The sequence below is a fragment of the Microcaecilia unicolor genome, chromosome 1, assembly GCF_901765095.1.
Source record: "Microcaecilia unicolor chromosome 1, aMicUni1.1, whole genome shotgun sequence".
Lineage (NCBI taxonomy): Eukaryota > Metazoa > Chordata > Amphibia > Gymnophiona > Siphonopidae > Microcaecilia > Microcaecilia unicolor.
The window spans coordinates 80,420,081-80,442,678 of NC_044031.1; the positions used below are offsets into that span (position 1 = coordinate 80,420,081).

General features: G+C 41.5%; 1 protein-coding gene across 1 annotated transcript in view; it reads right to left on the reverse strand.

Annotated features, from left to right (window-relative positions):
- The window catches only part of PTPRN2 (protein tyrosine phosphatase receptor type N2), a 1,688,755-nt gene that overhangs the window by 1,594,194 nt on the left and 71,963 nt on the right, over positions 1 to 22,598 (reverse strand). Inside the window, 1 exon segment of the mRNA XM_030198706.1 lies at positions 3,869 to 3,919. Within this exon segment, the coding sequence (XP_030054566.1) occupies positions 3,869 to 3,919 (51 nt within the window).

Below are 22,598 nucleotides of genomic sequence, written 5' to 3' on the forward strand. Positions count from 1 at the left end.
TGCAATATCATTGCTACTACTGTACATCCCATCAAATACACATGAACTCATGGGCCAAACACTTTTCTATGTTGTTTTTAATACTAACTCGTTAAGTTATTATTGCTAACAAATTCTTATTTAATATTTCTCATGGACTACGTCAGGCAAACAAAATTTGCTGTTACTTAATAATTATATCCAATTTTCTATTTGTTCAAAACATTTTAGGGCTCCTTTTACTAAGCCGCCTAGTGATTCCAGCACAGCAAATGCAATGAAGCCCATAGGAACTGAATGGGCTTTGTCGCATTTGCCATGCCAGGAATCACTACCGCGGCTTTGTAAAGGGAGCCAGCCCTTAATGATCATTATTGAAACATCAGTTCCTAAATTCTACCAAAAAGATCATTGTCTCAACAAACATTTTCTTCACTATGTTTTTCAAACAAGATTTCATTTCATTCATTTTCCTGCTAATTGGAATATTAACAAAACCTAACAGTCAGAGATTATCATGCTATAGCTCCCTTTCAATATAGTATAATTATAGCCCATTCCAATATATTATAAAATAAAATTGATTATAGGCTTATCTCTGGAGCTCAAAATCCAAAATATAGAACAGGAAAAGTTCTCTACGATGACGAATCACAGAAGGCAAAAGTAGAGACTAATAGACGATTCACTACTGGAGACGTGAGTCCAACAGTCTTTATTACAAGTAGGACTCTTCGTTTTGCATTCATTACTTGGTGTATTTATTGACCCCTGATGCAGATGCTTTTTAGCGTCGAAACACGGCCTGTGTCAGGTCGTTATCTCTGATATAATAAAGACTGTTGGACTCACGTCTCCAGTGGTGAATCGTCTATTAGTCTCTACTTTTGCCTTCTGTTATCTCTGGAGCTACCAACTTTCAATATGTTGGCACCATCTTAGTTTTGGTAGTTGCAATGTTCTACCAGCATGAATTGAGCCATGTAACTATAAAAACATTTCTTAAAATACTCTTTTGGTTGAATGGATATTAACCTATATTTTTTATCATCTGTAGAATACACTAGGTTATTGCCCAAGATTTTACCCTAAAGAAGCCATATTACATGTGGGTTTGCATAGGTCTCTGTTAGGCTGAGCATTTGAAACGATTTGAAAGACAGTTCCATGCTATAGACTTACAATTGAGATAGATAGGTAGATAGGTAGATGTGATTTATCTGCTGCCTTTTTGAAGAAATTCACCCAAGACAGTGTACAGCATGAATAAATTGAACATAAACACATGTCAACACTATACATAATAAAACATCTTAATAGACAGCATAGGGTGTAAGTTAAGATGGAACACATAGATAAGATTTCCCTTATCTAAGGGAATTAGAAAATAAGGAAATAATTTAAAGAAAGTTGCATGAGAAGTCAAAAAAGTGCATGAATATGACTCAGCTCCGGTAGAAATAACAAGTCTTGCTACAGGATGTGCAGCCGGTGTTAGTCCTTGTGTGTGTGTATGACTAGCAAGTTGGCTCTTCTCCCAAGCCTTTAATGGAAGAAACAGCTAAGCTTTCATCTGCTTCTTGAAGTAGAGATAGTCTTGCATTAAGCAAAGCCTTTCAGGTAATGCATTCTATAGTGTGGGGACTACTCTGCAGAAGGCTCATTGGTGAGTGTCACATCATGTGATGTCCTTTATAGAGGGTGTGGTTAGAAATACTCCTTGGGAAGATCTTAACAGCTTTGGAAGTTCATAGAGGGAGATTCTGTTGTTCAAGTACTCTGGCCTGTAGTTTATAGCTACTCTGAACTTTACTCAGATACTGGATGTCTAGCACAGCTTAAAACGGAACACTGCTCTCCCAGTATGAGCGCCACCCTTAAAAAAAAAAAAAAAGGTCCTTGAATATCAGACATAGAGATTTAAATTTAGCCCTGTACTATAGTGGTCACCCTGATTACATCTGGACACCCAGAACCGTCCAGTTTAGCTCTACTGGTCCTGGATTTACACCAAAAAGACTGAAGGAAGTAGAGATAAAGAGATCCTCTGGCTGTCATCTGCTGTGGTTGTTACAGATGTTGTACTGTTCCAGTACTATGCAGTAAGGAGTTCAAGTAAAGACATTGGTTCAATGCACCCTACCGGAGTGGTCTATGTTATTGTGTGTCAGGAGTCCGGGAGTATATGCTGTTGCTTTCCAGCCTCCTGGTGCAATTCAGCCTGGGCCCTGGTCCAAGCAACTCTAGATATTATGTGTGTGAGGTGTTGCTCTGATTCTGGGCCATAGCTAGGCAGCCACCTAAACAAAAGCTCATAAGACTTTAAGAATCCCAGCTACAACTACATTGTAGTAACAGTCTTCATCCAGCAGCTACAACTCTTCGCTCCCTCCAGAAGTTGACCATTGGTAAGTCTCATCATCATGTTGAGCAATAGCCAAGACTTCCTTCTTCTAGGGTCCATAACACTGCCTCTAGAGCAGTCTCAGCACTAGCAAACCTGAAGAGCAGAAACTGGGCCCAGGAACAGAACCCAGTTTCTCCATATGGTAATTCATCGCATTTACTAGCTCAGACCCGGAGTCAGAACTTTGTGATTTAATGCTAATTTTTATAAACCACTTCAGAGCAGTTCTAGGATCAGAGTGGTGTATGTTAGATTTTAAAAATTCCAAAATAAATATATAAAACAAATCACAAATAACCATAAATGCTCTTTCAACTGATCTAGAATAAGATGGGAAATACAGAAAATATTAATAATTCACAGCACTACCTTAAATTTAAATGTTTCAGAAATCAAAATTTGCAGATTAAAATGTAAAAAAAAAGAAAACACATTGCAAAAACTCTTCCAGATGAACTAAGAGAAGACCAGAAATATTTATATTATAAAATGAGTCCAATAATTTCTCAAAAAGCCACATTTTTATCTTTTCATATAACAGTAGGTAGGAAGAACCAGTTCTAATATCTTCTGGTAACTCATTGCGGATCTGTGCAGCTGTTCCTTAAAAAGGAGCACTTTTACTGAGCTACGTTAAGCAGTTACCACAGGTTTTACTACATGTAAGATTTTAGTGCAGATCTGCGCTAATAGCTGTGTGTTAAAACAGCCAGCATAACAATCCTGAACTAGCTGCTTAACATGGATAGGGGACGTCAGTCAGTGAGTGTTACAAGGCAGAACAAAGGAGTGGCCTACTGTGACAGCTAGCACACAGATCAGTACCACACACTAGCTGTCATGACTGTTGTTTGTGAGCTGCACTTAACAGCACCTTGAGATGTGTCATTAAATATGGTTGTGCTATCAACAGTCCAGTAGCACAGCTGCCCCACTGAGGTATAGGAGGTCACTGTGGTGGTGGTGGTTGTTCTTCCCTTCTGCTTCCCCCTGACAGTACCCCCATGCTGTTCTACCCCAATTCAATCTCCTCAAACATACCCCTTCAACCCAACCCAATCCTCCCAAGCAGAACTTCCCCAACCAATCCAACCCCCCCCCACCAAAACAGACCCCTCCAACCTGATCTAAACCCACCCAATCCAATCCCCTCAGATGCCCCTCTTACTCAAAGTTGCCATGAAGCCTCACCCCCTTGAGAAAGCTCGTCTTCCTCACATGACCCTCCCCTCCCCCACCTCTCAACCTCCAGGACTTACCCTGAGGTAATCCTTAGCGATCTAGAGGGACAGGTGCAAAAACGGCACTACAGCCTTACAGTACTTAACGCAAGAGGTCAGTTTTTCATATACAGTCTAAAAATGCGTTTGCAGTATTGTTGTTTCAAATCAAAAAGTTAATATTACATTATATACATTTAAATCATTTATCAATTGACATGTATACAAGCCATCATATAATGAAAATTAGAATCTGACTCACCATTTAGGCAGCTCTCAAAGGATTTACACAAGTCATCTTCAAACAAGCACCCTAAACACATAAGACAGGTATCAGTAGTTCATCTATGGCTTTTTAACAGACACAGCATAGTAACTATACAGGGTACAATGTTATGGGCTGTGCAGAATACAGATATATGTTACACATGGGCCACATGAATTATGAAGCTTGTATGCAATATAAAGGTTTCACAATAGTCATTTCTAAATTTGGCCCTTTCCCTTCCCCTCTTCCTTAACAGGTTTGGGTTTCAGGGTCTCCACATTGAATATGCAATATGAATAGCTAAGTACAGTATATCTGCATTCGCAGGCTCTGATTAATTTGCACATTTTGGTAGACCTGTAAGAGGTTTCAAAAAACAATATTAGCAATCACTGCCTTATGCATACCTACTGTATAATAAACCAAAATGATATCCTGTAGGCTGTGCACAGTATCTAACAGCTGGGGAGAAATTATTCTAAGTGATTTATGCAGATAAAAAGCATTTCCCCCTGGATTCTATATATGGCACCGAAAGATAAGCACCGAAATTTAGGCATGGTATCAAAACACACTAAATTGGTAAAAAGGCTATCAAGTATAAATTAATGAGCCTTAAGAATCAATAATTGCACTTCATTGGCACTAATTGGAATTTGGAAGCACATCTTGTGCAATATTTTCTAACACCCGGTGCCTAAATCCTCTAGCATGCAATTCAAAAGGGGGCATGGTCAGGCGAAAGGCACGGGCATTCCAAAACGTTGCATGCACTGTTATAGAACAGCGCCATTTACTCCCTGAAATACCCTAAGTTGGACATTGGAATTTATACCAGGTTTCAGCTGCTGTAAATTCGGGCACTCAACTTTGGAAGTGGAAATCAGGTCTAAACACTATTCTTTAAGCCAAACTCATCTTGGAGCACCCTTTACAGACTAGCATTTAGCACCAATTTCTTTTTTTTTTTTTTTTAATTTTTATTTATAATTTCAACATTTTATACAAGCATTCAATCTTGTTCAAGAAAAACAGAATATATATGGTAATTAATAGGAAATAAAACTCTCCCCTCGTACTCTAAGGGAGGTATAAAGAACTTAATATTTTCAATTCTTTCCTAGACCACCAAAGGAAGGGGGGCATAGCATTAATGATGGAATTTAAACATGTGGTAAACAAATTTTAAATGAATATGGCCTGGATAGACTCCACACTTTTATATATTAATCCTGATCTTATATTTTTTTTTCGGACACTATCTGGTTATCTTTTTCATATCTAAAAAGACTCTCAGTTGTTCCGGTTCAAAGAACACATATTTTTTATCTAAGTAATTTATCATACATTTACAGGGATATGACAGAATGAATCTTGCCCCAAGCAATCGAGTTTCTTCTCTATAAGCTAAAAAAGCTTTTCTTCTATCTTGTGTGGTTTTCACCACATCTGGATATATCCATATCTTTTCTCCAAGAAACATTTTAGTTGAGTTTTTAAAGTACATTTTCAATATGGCATTCACATCCTGTTCAAAGACTAATGAAACAAGCATAGTTTTTCTAATTTGAATTTCAGTAACTGATTGTTCCAAGAAGGCTGTTAGATTTTGTAAATCTCCTGGAGTCTTCAATTTTTCTCCCCTTTTCAAATCTGGTAAGTAATATATTTTGTTAATTGGGGGAATCAATTCTGGGGAGTATAGAAGATTTTCCATAAGAAATTTTTTAAACAATTCCTTCGCATTAAATTCAGAGGAAACAGGAAAATTCAAAAACCTTAAGTTTAAACGTCTATTATAGTTTTCAAAGTATTCTATCTTTCGATGAATTGCCATCTTATCCTTAATAAGCATATCAGATTTCTCTTTCAAAGTACTTAAGTCTTGTTGAACAGCTATATTAGTCTTTTCAGATTCTTTTTTAAAGGTATCCAACGCCGAAGTTACCAAGTCTAATTTACTCACGATTGGGGTTACAACGGACGTTAATGTCTGTATCGCTGTCCAGATAGTGTCCAAAGTTACCGCCTCGGGGGTCTTAAACTCCACTTTATTCTGTTGTTGTCCCAGGGCCTCATTTTGAGCTCCGGTGTACAGGTCTTCTGTTTCGCCGTCTTCCGACGTTTCTAGAAGTCCTAACCCACTTCTGAGGCCTGCTGGGCAAGGCGGGGGGTTAATTTCCGGCGAGGATAGTGAGGTCTCAACTCCCCGTGGAAAAGACGATCCACCTTCGTCCTCCACTGCGGGGAAACTCAAGCCGGTTCTTCGTGGAGTGCTGGCGGCAAACCTCTCCATCGTCGTCTGCACTAGGGCGGCATCGGGAATTTTCACCGGTAAGCCCTTTACCACCCCTTTCCGTTTGGTGTGAGGCATTTTTAGGAAACTTTGCTGTTGCAATCGTGCACCTAGGGAAAGTCAGCGTCGGTGTTGAGCGTCTGCCAATCCGTCCGCCATCTTGGAACGCCCCAGCACCAATTTCTTTGACTGGCAGGGCTTTGACATCCCTGCTAGCAAAGGTAAAGGGGTGCTGAAGTTGTGGAGGGGGCCCTGAGCTCAAAGCCCCCCCACCCCACCCCAATAGCTACACCACTGGTGGGCGGTAACATGTAATTAAAGCAGGCAGGAGTCTCTCCTGCCTAGTTTGAATTCACTTTAAAAAAAACCTCAGAATTTTAATTTACTATCTCCTATTCTATAGCAACACTTGGGCTCCCAAATTCCCTTATAGAATACTAGAGTAACCGGGTTACTGCCGCAGTTATACCAGCCATACATCTGGCATAAGAACAGTCACAAAAATGTGGCAAAGGTGCACATAACTTACAGTATTCTATAAGTTATGCATGCTACGGGGGAAGCCCAGCCCACATCCTGTCCATTCCCTGCCCATGTGTATACCCTTCTTGTATTTATCCACTACAGGAAGAATTCAGCAAAGATTGCCAAAAGTTAGGTGTGCAAGCTTGGGTGCTGATCACAGATCTGCAAGTAAACTAATTAGCTAATTAGGTGCTAACAATCAATAATGAATGTTAATAAGAACTTCATTGGTAGTAATTAGGAGTTATGCACAGATCTGCCCTACACCCTAACATGCAAGCCTAAATTTCATAGTGCACAACTAGAAAGGGGGCGTGACCATGGGAAGGGCATTCTCAGAATTTAGGTGCGAAGTTATAGAATACAGGATGATACTGATTATCTGAACACCGATTAACCAGATGTCCAATTATCTGGAGTGGCATCTCTCATTCCTCCTCTCCCTCCAAACCTGCTTTTACAGTCAGCATCGAAACACATCTGCTTCTCTCTAGTTCATTGCCTCCCTCTGTAGCATAGTATCCTCTTTGCAGGAAACAGGAAGTTCCATCAAAGGAGGTCAGACGGGCTAGAGCGAGGCACTGTATTCAATGCTTGCCGACTTTAAAAGCAGGTTTGGAGGGTTGCCAGAGAGAGGGAGAATGAGAGATGCTAGAATGCTGGGAGAGGGGGGCGAACAGGAGAGAGAGAACTACAAGCGATGTGGAAACGGAAAGCGTAAGTACTTGCTCCCAAAGTTAGGTGTGCAATTAGCACTAAGTTAGTATTCTGTAAAGGGTGCTATTTATTGAATTCCCTCCTGTGACACTTGCGTTCATTGTTACAGAATAGAGCTTAGGAGCCCTGCTGGGTCTTTCACAGGTATGTGTACTCTTACACACATAGGTCTAGATTCTATATATCACACCTAAAAAAATCAGCACTGAAATGAAATACACCTAGGCCTAAATTTAGGCATAGTTTATAGAATAAGCCTAAATTTCTGCGCGGTTTATAGAATACGCTGAGCACCTGTCTTTGTGAGTAAATTTAGTCATGGGCAGTTATGCCAAGTAAAACTTGGCGTAAATGCTGACACATAAATTACATGTGGACCGGGTGTAGTCTAACAACATGCATAGATTGCAGAAATACCTATGACCTGGCCATGGCCAGCCACACCTCCTTTTCTACGCAACTTAAAATTTATGCAATCACTTTATAGAATACATTTAGACAGTTCTGCACTCAAATTCTAATTGTCTATTAGTGTTAATAATTGCTTGTTAAGTGGCAATTATCAACGCTGATTGACTTGTTAAGTAATCAAGTTGCGTGCAAATCCAGAATTTGACTCGATTTGTGGGCGCAACTTAAGTCACGCTTTATAGAATCTGGGGATAAAGGACAATATTCTGTACATTAGGCATATACAGGGGTGTGCTGGTAAATGTTTAACAACAGGCTCTTTCTCCGGACGTAGCCAGCTCTGCAGTTGGAAGGGCCAGGGGTGGCCAAGGGGGGGGGGGGGGGAGCAACACTTGCCTCTCTCTCCTCCCTCCCTTCGTGTGGGCACACTAGGCATACCTTTGCTGGCAGCCAATAAATGGACTGCCACCACTCCCAACGTCTTGCTCTGAGCAGCATGCTGAAACTTCTCACACATGCTGTAGAAGTCCCAGCCTGCTGCTCAGAGCTGGAAACAAGAAGCGAGGAGCAGCAGCAGTCTATTTACTTGGCTGGCAGGGCTCAGCATCCCCACCAGCAAAGTAAAAGAGAATTCAGCAGGGGGCCCAAGCCCACATTTTGGGAGCCAGTTGTTAAAGTAGCCATTGAAGGCTCTACTTTAACAACCGGCTCCCAAAATTCTTAAAAACTTAACATCCGGCTCTTGCGAGCCTGTGAGAGCCTGCTCCAGCACACCACTGGGCATATAGGTCTAGATTCAATAAATAACACTCAAAAAAAGCACTGGAAAAAAATCCACAATGAGCGCTATTCTATAAATGGCATTCCAAATTGAACACCATTTCAGCGCCAAATGTCTGGGCATGAGGATTTTTACTCCAACTGAAATCTGATGTAAATCCTGGTGTGTAATTTAGAGGTCGATCCCTGGTATTCAGTAATAATACGCACGTCTTTAGTGAACGCCCCTGATCCAACCATGTCCCTCCTATGGTCATGCCCTCTTTTGAGTTGTGCGCTATAAGATTTGCAAGTTGATCCTTTGTAGAATAGCGCTTAGCAAGATGCACGGACAAATCTCAATTGTTGCCAATTAACACCAATAATTGATTGTTAGCACCCAAGTATTGGCGTTAATTGGCTCATTAGCTAATTTAGTTGCGTATGCATCTCTCACAGAAATTTGTGAGCCACTTATAGAATCTGGGGGGAAAGAGGCACATAAATGTGGGTACCCAGTTATAGAATTGTCCTTCACAAGTCTACCACATCCCCCTTGCATAGGGACTTTTTTGGCTAGAAATTTTTTGTTTTGCATAGTTAATAGAGACCAGTGTCATATATCACGTATCAGTTCAATTACCTCACTATTATATAAAAGGGGTTTTCTTGCACACAGAGACAGTTCTCAAATATACATTTTTCTTCTCTACCAGTGAGTAAATTAATGAATACTGGATTCAGTTACATTAGGCTGTAGAAGAAAGCCCCATAGCTTCAAGAGACAAGAACACTTTGTAAGATTAAACTAGAGACAATAACATATTTTTTGAAAACTGAGGTTGCCAAGCCATTTCACTGTCCACTGCTGATGCTATGACAAAACACATTAAGCATTGAAAATTTTGATATGGAAAGATATTTATCAGTCATTAATGTTACGCATAATTTTACCCCATCTGCTCTTGTGTACTGTCCCTGCTAAATTAATTTCATTATTTGCTAAGATGTTAGAAAGGGCCATATTTCATTTTAAATGGTGGATTCCTAGTAATAATAATTAGGCCAATAAATCATCATAAACAGTAAAACAGTATGCTGTTTACCTGACACCCACTCTCGGACTGGAGATGAAGTGGAAAAAGTAAACATGAGAATAATCTCCCCCACCTCCATCTCCCTTCGTCTTTCTCCCCCTACTCCCTCTTCCTTATCATTCCCACTTCTTCCAGTCCTCAGTCTTTTATAAAATCTCCAACTCTCTTTTCTCCCTAAGATTTAGCACTGGCCATCCCAAACATCAAACATTAATCCACAGTTACGTGCAGAGGCTGTACGGTAACTGTTGGGGGTGTGCCCAACATGACTCCTGTAGTCACTGCATGGAAAAGTTCTTTCCAACATGTTATGGTTATTTGCAATTAGCACAGATGCCTTAACACGTCCTCTTCAGGAAGAGGTAAGTGCACCCACGCTAACTGCACAAGTACCATGTATTAACTGCAATGTACAGACTATGCCCGCTTTCTACACATAATCAGCCCAACTATGCCTTCTAAGATGACATGCAGTTAGGGGTGAATTCTATATATGGTGCTGAAAAAAAATGCTATTCTGTAAGTTGCGCTTAAAGTTAGGCGTGATTTATAGACTAGCGCTTAAGCCCAGGACTCATGCCTAACTTTAGATGCAGCATGTGCACCAACTGAAACATGGTACAAATGTACACACCTGACCTGGATGCATATCCACCCCCCCACCCCCCCCCCCCCCCCCCCCCGTATTCTATAACAATGCACGTAAGTACTAGGAATGCCCCGTTCTGCCCATGACCCTCCAATTTCCATGCCCCATTTTTTTTACTTACATGTAAAATGTAGGCGTGGGAATTTACATGCATAAGTTCCAATTAAATTTAATTAGTGCCACTAATTACTTGTTAAAAAGCCAATTATTGTCACTAATCAGTTTGCTATTCAACTAAATTGTGCACACAAAGTGGGCATGTGCTTGCAATTTTTGGCTACTTTTATAAAATTAGGGGGTTAATGTGCAAATTACTGTATGCCGTCATGCCAGCACAGTAAAAGCACAAGCTAATTTGTACATTAACTGCTTAATGCACCTTTGTAAAAGAACTCCTTAGAATCCTCTGTGCTTATTTGATCCCTTTGTAAACCTGGTTACTATTTTAGCGAACATCACCCATATACATTCTACTTAAGTGACTGCTGAATATGGACCCTTTTGTAAAACATGTCTAAGTGACCAGACAATATTACTTTAGGCACAATCCAGAATGCTATAGTGGAAATGGGGGAATCAATAGTGCACACAGGTGAATGGTTTAGGTCAAGAGATCCATCGAGTGGAAGAAAAGGTTGATAAGACTGCTTTCAATTTGTCTTGGACTGTTTCTAAATTGAATGTTGTAAAAGAAGTTGAGAAAGTTAAAATGGTGCAAGCTACTTTGATTAGAGATAATACTAATTTAAGAACAAAAGTGAACTTTTTGGAGAATATTTCCCAGTTTTCTAATTTAAGGTTTTTGAATTTTCCGAAACTGCATTTGGTAGCACCATTTGATATGTATAAGAAATTTGTAATAGAAATGCTAGAAACCTCTCCTGATTTAGTTCCACTTATTATTCGTGCATATTACCTTCCAGTTGGAAAGAGACAGACTCCTCAAAACCTAAAGGAAATGCCTCTGGAAATGGACACTTTGGATGTTTCAGCTATTCTTGAATGTTCTGACTCTGAAAATGCTATTCCATCCATTATGTTGGTTATGTTTGTACTATTACCTGATAAAGATTGCTCACTTAACATCATTTTTAGGCATTGTGATAAATTGTTTTTGAATCATAAAGTAAAGGTTTTTCCAGATGTTTCTAAGGAAACAGATCCTCCTGAGACCAGGAAGATTACAGCTGGCAGCCTTGAATGAGGTTTACATCTTAAGATATCTTTGATCTGCTAAATCTGGATTTTGCCCTATGCATTCCACAAAGATAGCCATCATTAAGGTCTTCAGTAGACTCCTTATGTCTAAGGATGAGATATCCTTTAACTGGTGCTTTTGACATCATTGACAACAATCTGCTCCTTAGCACCATGCCATCAACTCAGACACTGAGATTTAGTTCTGACATGGGGAATTAGAAATTTGAGCAACTAAGGTTATTTTACCACGGGATCTCATTGCATAAAATGGAACCCTGTGCTAAAATAACCCAACTTGTGGTAAAATAACCCAACTTAACAGCAGTCCACATTAACAACTTCTTACCTCTCCCAATGCAACTTCCAGAGGATCAGAGATGATAATGATAGTAAAAGTCAGAATGTTTTATGGTTGATATGAAGGTGTTGGAATGAATGAGTATTTTGAGTGTTGAATATTTTCTTTGAGTTTTATTATGAGTGTTTTTATTGTAAGCTGCCTCGGATAAAAGTGGAATAGAAATAGATAGGCATGCCTCTTGGCTCTATCCTGGGCCCGCTTCCTTCTTCTACACCTTCTCTTTTGGTAATTTCAGCTCTTCTCATGGCTTCCAGTATCATCTCTATATGGATCACTCTGTGGTCTACCTTTCTGTGCCAAAGGTATCACCAAGAGTCCAATCACAAATATTGACACTTGCTTTTCTAACATTGCTGACTGGAGGTTTTAGCATTTTCCAGCATCTTGGTGTTAATAAATTCAAACAACAAACAAACAAAAACCAAACTGAGGAATTGGGCATTCAGTTGTGCCAAAGAGGAAAAAACTGGGTTTTAAATTTTGATCAGAAGATTGAGCAAGTGCTGAAATCCTGAACATTGATCAGAAGACTGAGCAAGTGCTGAAGCACTGAACATCCAAGGGCATTTGGTTCCGATATTAAATTTATTAAACTAAACCATAGAAATTGTTCATTTGTTTTCTTAAGCACAGAATCACTATATTTTGAGGATAGTAAGTAGGAAACTTCCATTACAATGAAATGATTCTGCAGGGGCAGGAAGAAGATACTGACCTTCTATTCCGGTGGTGCGCTTAGAAGAACATAAGACACAGAGTTTGGGAAATAAAGTACTCAAAATGAAATCCTAGATACACTTTACCAGGCCCCTCCCTACTGCTGCTCTGGCACGAACACTTTCTCTCATATAGGGGGAGGGAAACAATTTTCATACATTTTTCCTGCTAGTTTGTCTCCGGAAATCCCTTTAAAATTTCCATCATATAGCCTCTTACAAATCCACCAAAAAGATTGTTCATCATTTGGCTGGTAGCTCTGCAAACTTTTGGATTACAAATTGAATTTCATTAATTTTCATGCACATTAAATTTACATGAATATCTGTGCACATTCTCCAAAATTAAGGAATTTACTACATATGTCTCGCCTCTCGTCTTCTATTTTAATCTCTCTCCTTCTGTGACAGAGCAGCAGGATTTCCCCAGCCTGTCAAGTCCATCATTGGGAGCTGCAGCTGAGTCTCTGTGCTCTTGTACCACCATCCTGCAATATCCTTTAAAATTAAAACCCCCTTCTGATATGGGCACAATTTATTGATCAAAGGTACTTCATGAAATCCCAGGACAGTAATATTTTTCAGGGCTCTCAGATTATAAAGATTTCCAAATAAGTTATCCCCCTAATTCTATAAAGGTCACCAAAAATTGTGTGTACAAATTTAGGTGCATTCCTGATTTGCGTGCACAATTAAATAGAATAATGAGCCAATTAGTGCCAATAATTGGCTTTTAACAAGCAATTATTGGCACTAATTAGATTTAATAGGGATTTACCCACGTAAAGATTTGCACAGAATCTGTGACTAAAATTTAAAACGGTCCAAAAAGTGGGTACAGAAATAGGAGGATCATGGGTGTTTCAGAGTGGATCAGGGACGTAGTTTTGAGTTATGCACGTAATTATAGAGTAATGGTGCTCTGTGCATAAGTTTAGGTGCTGGCAATTGCACCACGTTTTTGTAGAGCAAATGGCCACGCCTAAATTTACACATGACCTTTCCACTTAAGCCACACCAAATTGAAGGCATAGCTTTTAGAATACCACTTACATGGGGGGGGGGGGGTTTGGCACCGATTTTTTTAGGCACCATATATAGAATCTAGCCCTATATCAGTTTTTAGATGCATATTGATCTATATAAGTTGAGCTGCTGAAAATGCAGTCTTACACCTAATTTTTTTTTTATTATTTGGGTACATCGTATATGTTTTCATTAGTAGCTCATAGCAAGTTATATTCAAGTACTGTAGGTGTTCCCCTGTCCCAGAGGGCTTTCAATTTAGTTCCCTTCCCTAGAATGCTCCCGGCTCTTTCTCTCTACTGTAGCCTGCCCCGCCTTTGAGGAAACAGGAAGTACATCAGAGAGGCGGGCCATAAAAGAGAAGGTGTCGATGGCAAGGCAGCATATGGGAAGTGCTGCCGCAGCCACCCTGACTTTTGGAAAGCAAGAAAAGAAGGTAAATTCAGGGAAGGAAGGGCGGGGGTGATGCCACAGTGCGGCGAGCTTGGGGGTGGATGCCACTCCAAAAGAGTTCCGCCTGAGGCCCCCATCTCAGATGGCCTAATGGTAGGGCCACCACTGAGTGGTCCATAGAATATAAAGACTTATGGGGAAAAGTGTGAGGTCTTTTACTAATCTGAATTAAGTGGTTAATATGGGAATAAGTGTGTGCTATTAGCACATATCTATGTGCTAACAGAGCCCAGCAGATAATGCTGAACATTTCATGCCACCTCAATAGGTAATATTAAGTGCAGTTAATGTGCGGTAATGATATTTTCTCTTTGTTAAATGCATGGGCAGTTGCTAGGAATATCCCCAACAGTTAACGGATAGATTTTGCAGTTAACACATTGTAATGTTTTGCAATTAATGCATGCTAGCTACAAAACTTTGTCACATAATAACCTAGTAGATGGTGACAGATAAAGACCAAAATGATGCACCAGTCAACCTAGTAAGATGGTTACAGTTGTAACTGCTGCTTTATGCAAGTTACCCCCCATGCCTTCATTTAGGCACTATAACTGATGCTCCATGTAGGTTATCCTCATCCCTCTCCCCTCCCCCAACACACACACACACCATCACCAATAAGATGGTCAAACATCAATTTATTTAGGAGCATAGGGCCTTACTCTATAAAGGTTATAACCTTTATAGAGTAAGGCCCTATGCTCCTAAATTTATGCTCCTAAATTTATGCTCTTAAATTATGAGCATAAACTATGCTCCTAAATTTATGCTCCTAATTTAGGGCCTATTACTCTCATAGATTTGGGAGCATAAATTATGTGTATAAATTTAGGACTGTACATTTAGAAGCATAACCTTTATAGAATAAGGCCCTAACTCCCAGATTCTATATAGCGTACATAGAGATCTATAACAATGGGCGTAACTTAACAAGCTTAACAAGCTAATGAGCACTGATAACAACACTTAACAAGCAATAATGAGCACTAATTGGCACAGATTAGAATTTACACACACAACTTGCTAAGCGTATTCTCTAATGAAGTGTGCCAAACTTCTAATGAATGCAGGCAAAAAGGGGCGTGGTTATGGGCAGGGAAATGGGAGTTTCATGGGCATTCTGAAATTTACGCACATAGTTATAGAATAAGGCCCAGTGCGTGTAAATCTACACCTCGGGATTTACACCACATTTTCTTTGGTGTAAATGGATGCATGTAGTTTTAGGCACTGATATATCAACTAAGTATATTCTATATCTAGAATACCTTTAGTCGGCACTGATTTCAGCACCGATTTTTTTAGGCGCCATAAACAGAATATCCCCCTAAATGTCTACTTTCCATCCTCTTGCTATTTAGGGATCATTTGTGTATATTCCACTCCTTTAAGCATGTAAATACAACATCTACACTTGAAATATGTTAACAGACTCAAATTGGATAAAGGGGGAAAGGGAAATGGGACTTGATATACTGCCTTTCTGAGGTTTTTGCAACTACATTCGAAGCGGTTTACATATATTCAGGTACTTATTTTGTACCAGGGGCAATGGAGGGTTAAGTGACTTGCCCAGAGTCACAAGGAGCTGCAGTGGGAATTGAACTCAGTTCCCCAGGATCAAAGTCCACTGCACTAACCACTAGGCTACTCCTCCACAAAGGAGGGAATTCAATGAAAATTCGGTACCAAAAACTTGATCGCTAAGCACTATTCGATAAAGGAAGCGCATCTTTTAAGGAATAGTGTTCAGCACGGATCCCACACCTAACTTTTGGGCACTGTACTTATGCCTGCTCAAAGCAGGTGTAAATGTCAGCACCCAACTTAGGCGCGCTTTGGACGAATCCTGTAAATCCACGTGCAACTTTTTGGAACACCCCCAACATGTCCCCGGCCACACCCCTTTTCAGATCTGCATGTCTGAAGTTAGGCACCATGCTTTATAGAATAGCGTGCAGGTATGTTACGCCTATTTAGTTCAAAATAAAATAAACATGCAGTTGTTTCGAAATATAAGCCTGTGTTTTGTGTTTTCTAACCTTGGCCATAATGAATATTTATAGAAAGACACATTTAATCATCTCAATAAAAAAAAATTCAATATTTATTTCCCCCATTCATGCATTCATACAGTTATAATATAACTGAAGGTTATCCCGTTGCAGCTCTGCCATTAATAAGCAAGCTCTTTACCTCATCCCTTTTCATTTCATTACTATTAAAGACTATACCTTCTACATCATCTTGTTGGGTGATTTTAACCTGCATTTTGATTCAATTGCCACTGATTTAGTTATTTCTAGTTTTTTTGAGTCTCTTTTTGATAAAGGATGGAAACAGATTCCATGTTCCTGTTCTCAAGCTATAGGACATTTACTTGATTTATGTTTTTTGTATGTAAATTTTTCTAAATAGCTATTCTGTGACTATTTCACAGTCTCCAGTCCCTTGGGATGATCATTATTTGACCTCTCTTTTAATTCCCATATTAAGGAAACCCATTGGTTTTGCTTCCAAGCTACCTCAGACCTTTAGAGGTGCAATTGATCCTTTAAAACTGAAAGACACATTGTCTGCTTCGGATGCTGTTAGTCAATGGTATAAGTCTGAAGTTCAGTGTTTGGATCTAGTTTACATGTGTGAAAAACGTTGCACCCCTGGTTTACGGATAAGTTGAGGTATTTAAAACAAATGCTTAGAAGGAACGAGCATGGAAGGTGAAAATTGCTGGAAGCTGTCCATTTGATGGCATATCAAATGCATTTGAACACCTATCAGCAGGAGACTTTGAGGGCAAAAAAGTGTTTCTATAATGAAGCTTTTACTATAACATCTTATTCTCAACAGCTGTATAGAACAGTTAAGAACTACTGTATCTTCTGTGTTACCTCTGTTTGATATGTTGTGTCAAGAGTTTGCTAATTTCTTTCAGAAGAAAGTAGTGGATATTACAAGTTCTTTTAATAATTCAATTTTGCCTTCTCACGCCTAGCGGTGTGAAGTCTAAGTGGTTGGACTTTCCTCCAATTTCTAAGTAACAGGTTATGGCTGTGATGAGCAACTTGAATCCTTCGCATTGTTCCTTGGATAATTGTTCTCCGATGATTATTAAATCTTTAAAAGCCGGCTTGTTGAATCTGTTATCTAATATCATGAACAAGTCACTATCAGAGGTGATCATCCCTGGGACTTTGAAACATGCAGCTGTTTGTCCTTTGCTGAAGGGTGGAGCACTTGATCCTCAACAAGTTGTGAACTTTCGTCCAATCTCAACATTGAAATTGTTAGCAAAATTTTTGGAAAGGCTTGTGTTGGATGAATTACATGATTTTCTTGAACTGAATGATTTGATTGATGTTTGTCAATATGGTGTCTGAGCTAAACATTCTACTGAAATGTTGTTGATTCCTGTATTTGATTTGATACATTCGGGATTTGATCAGGGTGTTTTCCTGGATATTTCTGCCACTTTTGACACAATCCACCCTGAACTTTTATTAAGTAGGTTATGTTCTTTAGGGATTCTGGGAAGTCTTAGAATGGTTCTGTTCTTTTGTATCTGAATATTATTTTTTAGTCTGTTTGAGAAAGGAGAACTCATCTTGGATACTGATTACTAAGGGTGTACTGCAAGGGTTTGCTCTATTGCCTGTACTATCAGGTCACATGAATATAATAAAGAATAATATCAAAAACATAAAACCATGAACAGTAACATAACTCAATCACATCAATAAAAGTGTGCCCTCCCGTGGGAGGTGGTGGAAATGAAAACGGTAACGGAATTCAAACATGCGTGGGATAAACATAAAGGAATCCTGTTCAGAAGGAAGGGATCCCCAGAAGCTTAGCCGGTGGTGGGAGGCAGGGCTGGTGGTTGGGAGGCAGGGATAGTGCTGGGCAGACTTATACGGTCTGTGCCAAAGCCAGTGGTGGGAGGCGGGGCTGGTGGTTGGGAGGCGGGGATAGTGCTGGGCAGACTTATATGGTCTGTGCCCTGAAGAGGACAGGTACAAATCAAAGTAGGGTATACACAACAAGTAGCACATATGAGTTTATCTTGTTGGGCAGACTGGATGAACAGTACAGGTCTTTTTCTGCCGTCATCTACTATGTTACTATCCAGCTCATTTTCAAAAGTGATCGCTGGCCATCTTCCGACACAAATCGGGAGATGGTCGGCGATCTCGCAAAAGCGGCCAAATCGGTATAATCGAAAGCCGCTATTTTGACACCATCGCCGCTTTCCCGTCGCAGAGCCAGCGAAAGTTCAAGGGGGCGTGTTGGCAGTGACACGAAGGTGGGACATGGGCGGGGTTACGAAATGGCCGGCTTTAGCCCATAATGGAAAAAAGAACCCGGCGATGAAGAGCATTTGGCCGCTTTTACTTGGTCCCTTTTTTTCAGGTCCAAGCTTCAAAAAGGTGGCCGAACTGACCACATGACCACCGGAAGGAATCGGGGATGACCTCCCCGTACTCCCCCAATGGTCACCAACCCCCTCCCAGCATAAAAAACAGGTTACAAATACTTTTTTGCCAGCCTCTATGCCAGCCTCAAATGCCGTACCCACCTCCATGACAGCAGAATGTGTTCTGTCCTCCGATAGCCTTTGCCTGCTTGTAATGTGGCTCTGGGGTGAGTGTGGCACCTTTTCTGTTATTTGCACTGCAGAGTCACATCAGCAATGCATTGTGGTGGGTATAGGTATTGGTAGTTGGTAGGCTCTGCTTTTCCCTCTGCTTACTAGGTCAGAGTGTGCCCTGTTTTGTTTCCTGTTGTAGTCCATGCGGTAGTGGCCATTTTTGTAAGACAGTTTTAGATCCCTTTCCTGTGTTACCCACGTCAGAGAACGTAGTTCTTATCTTGAATGGTGCTGAAAGAGGGCATTGTACACCATTGTGCCATCTCTAACCTACTGCTAATCTTAGTACCAGGGGACTCTTTGCCAGTGGGGCACAACCTCTGATCTGCAGTTAACTGTGAGTAAACGTGGTTATTTCAAGAAAGGACTTTTTCAGAGAGATTATAGTCTTCAGGTGTGAACTGGTGTGCCAAAGTTATACAGCAGCAATAAGTCTTAGAGGCTGTATGCAGGTCCCTGGAGCAGTTTTAGTTGGTGCAGTACATTTGTGGGTAGTGGGTTTTTGGGGGGGGGGGGGGGTGGGGGGGGGTTGGGGGGCTCAGCTCCCAAAGTAAGGGAGCTATGCACGTGGGAGCTTTTCTGAAGTCCACCGCAGTGACCCCTAGGGAGCCCGGTTGATGTCCTGGCATGTCAGGGGGGCCAGTGCACTAAAAATGCTGGCTCCTCCCACGGCCAAATGCCTTGAATTTGGCTGGGGTTTGGGATGGCCGACATAACTTTCCATTATCACTAAAAAAACGAAGCCGGCCATCTCAAACCCTGGCCAAATCCAATGCATTTGGCTGGCCGGAACCGTATTATCGAAACAAAAGATGGCCGGCCATCTTTTTCGAAAATACGGGTCTGGCCAGCTGTTTGCGGCGCAGCCAAAATTCATCACCGGCCATGTATTTCTCCAGCGCCATTCGATTATTCCCCTCTATGTTACAGTGCATCAGTTAAAAGACCGTTCATTGCAGTAAAGCATGCATAAATGTTTCACAGGCAGTAAAAGCATAGGCGCCCCGTATAAGAGGCTTGGGGAGGCTAAGCCTCCCCAGCCCGCCACTGCCCCTCCCCGCCCCCGCCGTACCTTTAAATATTACAGTTTTGCTGGAGTCGCGGGCAGCCGGCACTGAAGACATCGGCAGGCTTACGCCGGTTCCAGCAGCCTTCCCTCTTCCCTCGTTGCAAGTCGGATGATGGCTCCGCCCTCTTCTGACGTATTTCCTGTATCTACGAGGGCGGAGCCATCATCTGACTTGCAACGAGGGAAGAGGGAAGGCTGCTGGAACCGGCGTAAGCCTGCCGATGTCTTCAATGCCGGCTGCCCGCGACTCCAGCAAAACTATAATATTTAAAGGTACGGCGGGGGCGGGGAGGGGCAGGAAGGAAACAGGGCAGACGGGAGAGGAGGGTTGCTGCACATGGTGGAAGAAGGGGAGAGGAGGGTTGCTAGACATGGTGGAAGAAGGGGAGAGGAGGGTTGCTGGATATGGTGGAAGAAGGGGAGAGGAGGGTTGCTGGATGGAGGGAAGGGGAGAGGAGGGTTGCTGGACATGGTGGAAGAAGGGGAGAGGAGGGCTGCTGGATATGGTGGAAGAAGGGGAGAGGAGGGTTGCTGGATGGAGGGAAGGGGAGAGGAGGGTTGCTGGACATGGTGGAAGAAGGGGAGAGGAGGGTTGCTGGATATGGTGGAAGAAGGGGAGAGGAGGGTTGCTGGACATGGTAGAAGAAGGGGAGAGGAGGGTTGCTGGATATGGTGGAAGAAGGGGAGAGGAGGGTTGCTGGATGGAGGGAAGGGGAGAGGAGGGTTGCTGGACATGGTGGAAGAAGGGGAGAGGAGGGTTGCTGGATGGAGGGATGGGGAGAGGAGGGTTGCTGGACATGGTGGAAGAAGGGGAGAGGAGGGTTGCTGGACATGGTAGAAGAAGGGGAGAGGAGGGTTGCTGGATATGGTGGAAGAAGGGGAGAGGAGGGTTGCTGGATGGAGGGAAGGGGAGAGGAGGGTTGCTGGACATGGTGGAAGAAGGGGAGAGGAGGGTTGCTGGATGGAGGGAAGGGGAGAGGAGGGTTGCTGGACATGGTGGAAGAAGGGGAGAGGAGGGTTGCTGGATATGGTGGAAGAAGGGGAGAGGAGGGTTGCTGGATGGAGGGAAGGGGAGAGGAGGGTTGCTGGACATGGTGGAAGAAGGGGAGAGGAGAGGGCAGGGGAGAGGAGGGTTGCTGGATGGAGGGAAGGGGAGAGGAGGGTTGCTGGATGGAGGGAAGGGGAGAGGAGGTTTGCTGGACATGGTGGAAGAAGGGGAGAGGGCAGGGGAGAGGAGATTTGCTGGATATGGGTGGATGGAGGGGAGGGTAGGGGGGAGAGGAGGGTTGCTGGACATGGAGGGGGAGGGAGGAGTGAGGAAGGAGATGAGATAACAGAAAAGGAAGAGAGTAGAAAAACTGCACATGGATGAAGAAAACAGGCAAAAGCTGGATCCACTGGACAGTCAAGTTTGCGGAGGACCCAGCTTTTACTTACGGATGTAGGACAAGAAATGAAGAAGAAAGGCGAAAAGTAAACAAGTAAATGGAAAGGAAGCCCTGGAAACGGAGTTAAGAGGACAGATAGCAGCAGAATCGGATACTGGGCCAGCACAATCAGAAAAACAAAGTCACCAGACAACAAAGGTAGAAAAGATCATTTTATTTTCATTATAGTGTTTGGAATATGTCCACTTTGAGAATTAGGTGTTCAACATTAAAAGTTTATTTACTTATTTATGACATTTTATCCCACATTAAACATGAATTAGGATGTTTTGTGGCTCTACATGAGAATTGTGATATTATGATCCCTTATTTCAATATTGTTGACGGTCTGCATTTTCCGTATGGGTGGTATATTGGTGTATTAGGTTCTGCCCAGTGTAATATTTATGGTACAGTAAGGTTCTGAGTGTGTTTTTGCACAAAGTTGTGCATAGTGTTTTGCAGTTGAGTGATTGTGGTTAGTATATGCTTTGAGCAACCACTTTATTCTTTGACATATGATACATAGCTAATATCTAAATTTAATAAAAGGTATTAATTGTGACATTTTTTTTTTTTTTCTGTGTGTGATCAGACAATTATGGATTTAAGCTCCACCCCTGCCCCCACCCCTAACCCCGCCCCCTTTAGCCTCCCCAAACAGTTGGGCCACCGACCGCCTATGAGTAAAAGCACATACCTAAAAGAGGATTTCTGAAAACACACCTCCCCTTAGTGAAGGAAAAGTATGCTGACACCCTTGAGATTTATAATCACATTGAACTCAATCATTACATCTAAAGATTACTACCATAAAATGGATGCAAATAAAAATCAACAGCAAAAATAAAAATAAGAAATTAGGACTTACAGCCATGGCACTCTTTCCCAAAGGTTTGCTCTGTTTGCTAGCCAAACATGCTATGTGTAAAGTTTATATGCATCTCACAGGGGTCAAAGGGCTGTTATCCCACACTTCTTTTTCAACATTTAAAAACCAGCTTGTTGCTGGTTAGAATAGTTCCAAGTGCATTTCCTACATACTTACACAGCATCAACATACTGATAAGCTGGACCCAGTCATTTTGGTTAGATTTTAATTTAATATGGTTACTCATTTATGTTTCATAATTTATGAGGTTTTTTAATTTTATGACTTGTGTTTAATTGATAGATTATGTCTAATTGACAGTTGCTGCCCCTTTAAGGAAACGGCTATGAGTGGCAGAGAGGGAGTGGATCCTAGTTTAAATTGGTCCTGTCCTAGGACCCAGAACCACCAGTGTTCCCTCCCTGAGGATGTGCCTCTGGTCTAATGCACAGCAAAAATAAGAGGTAATGAGGGACCCCAAACCAGTAGGAGCTAC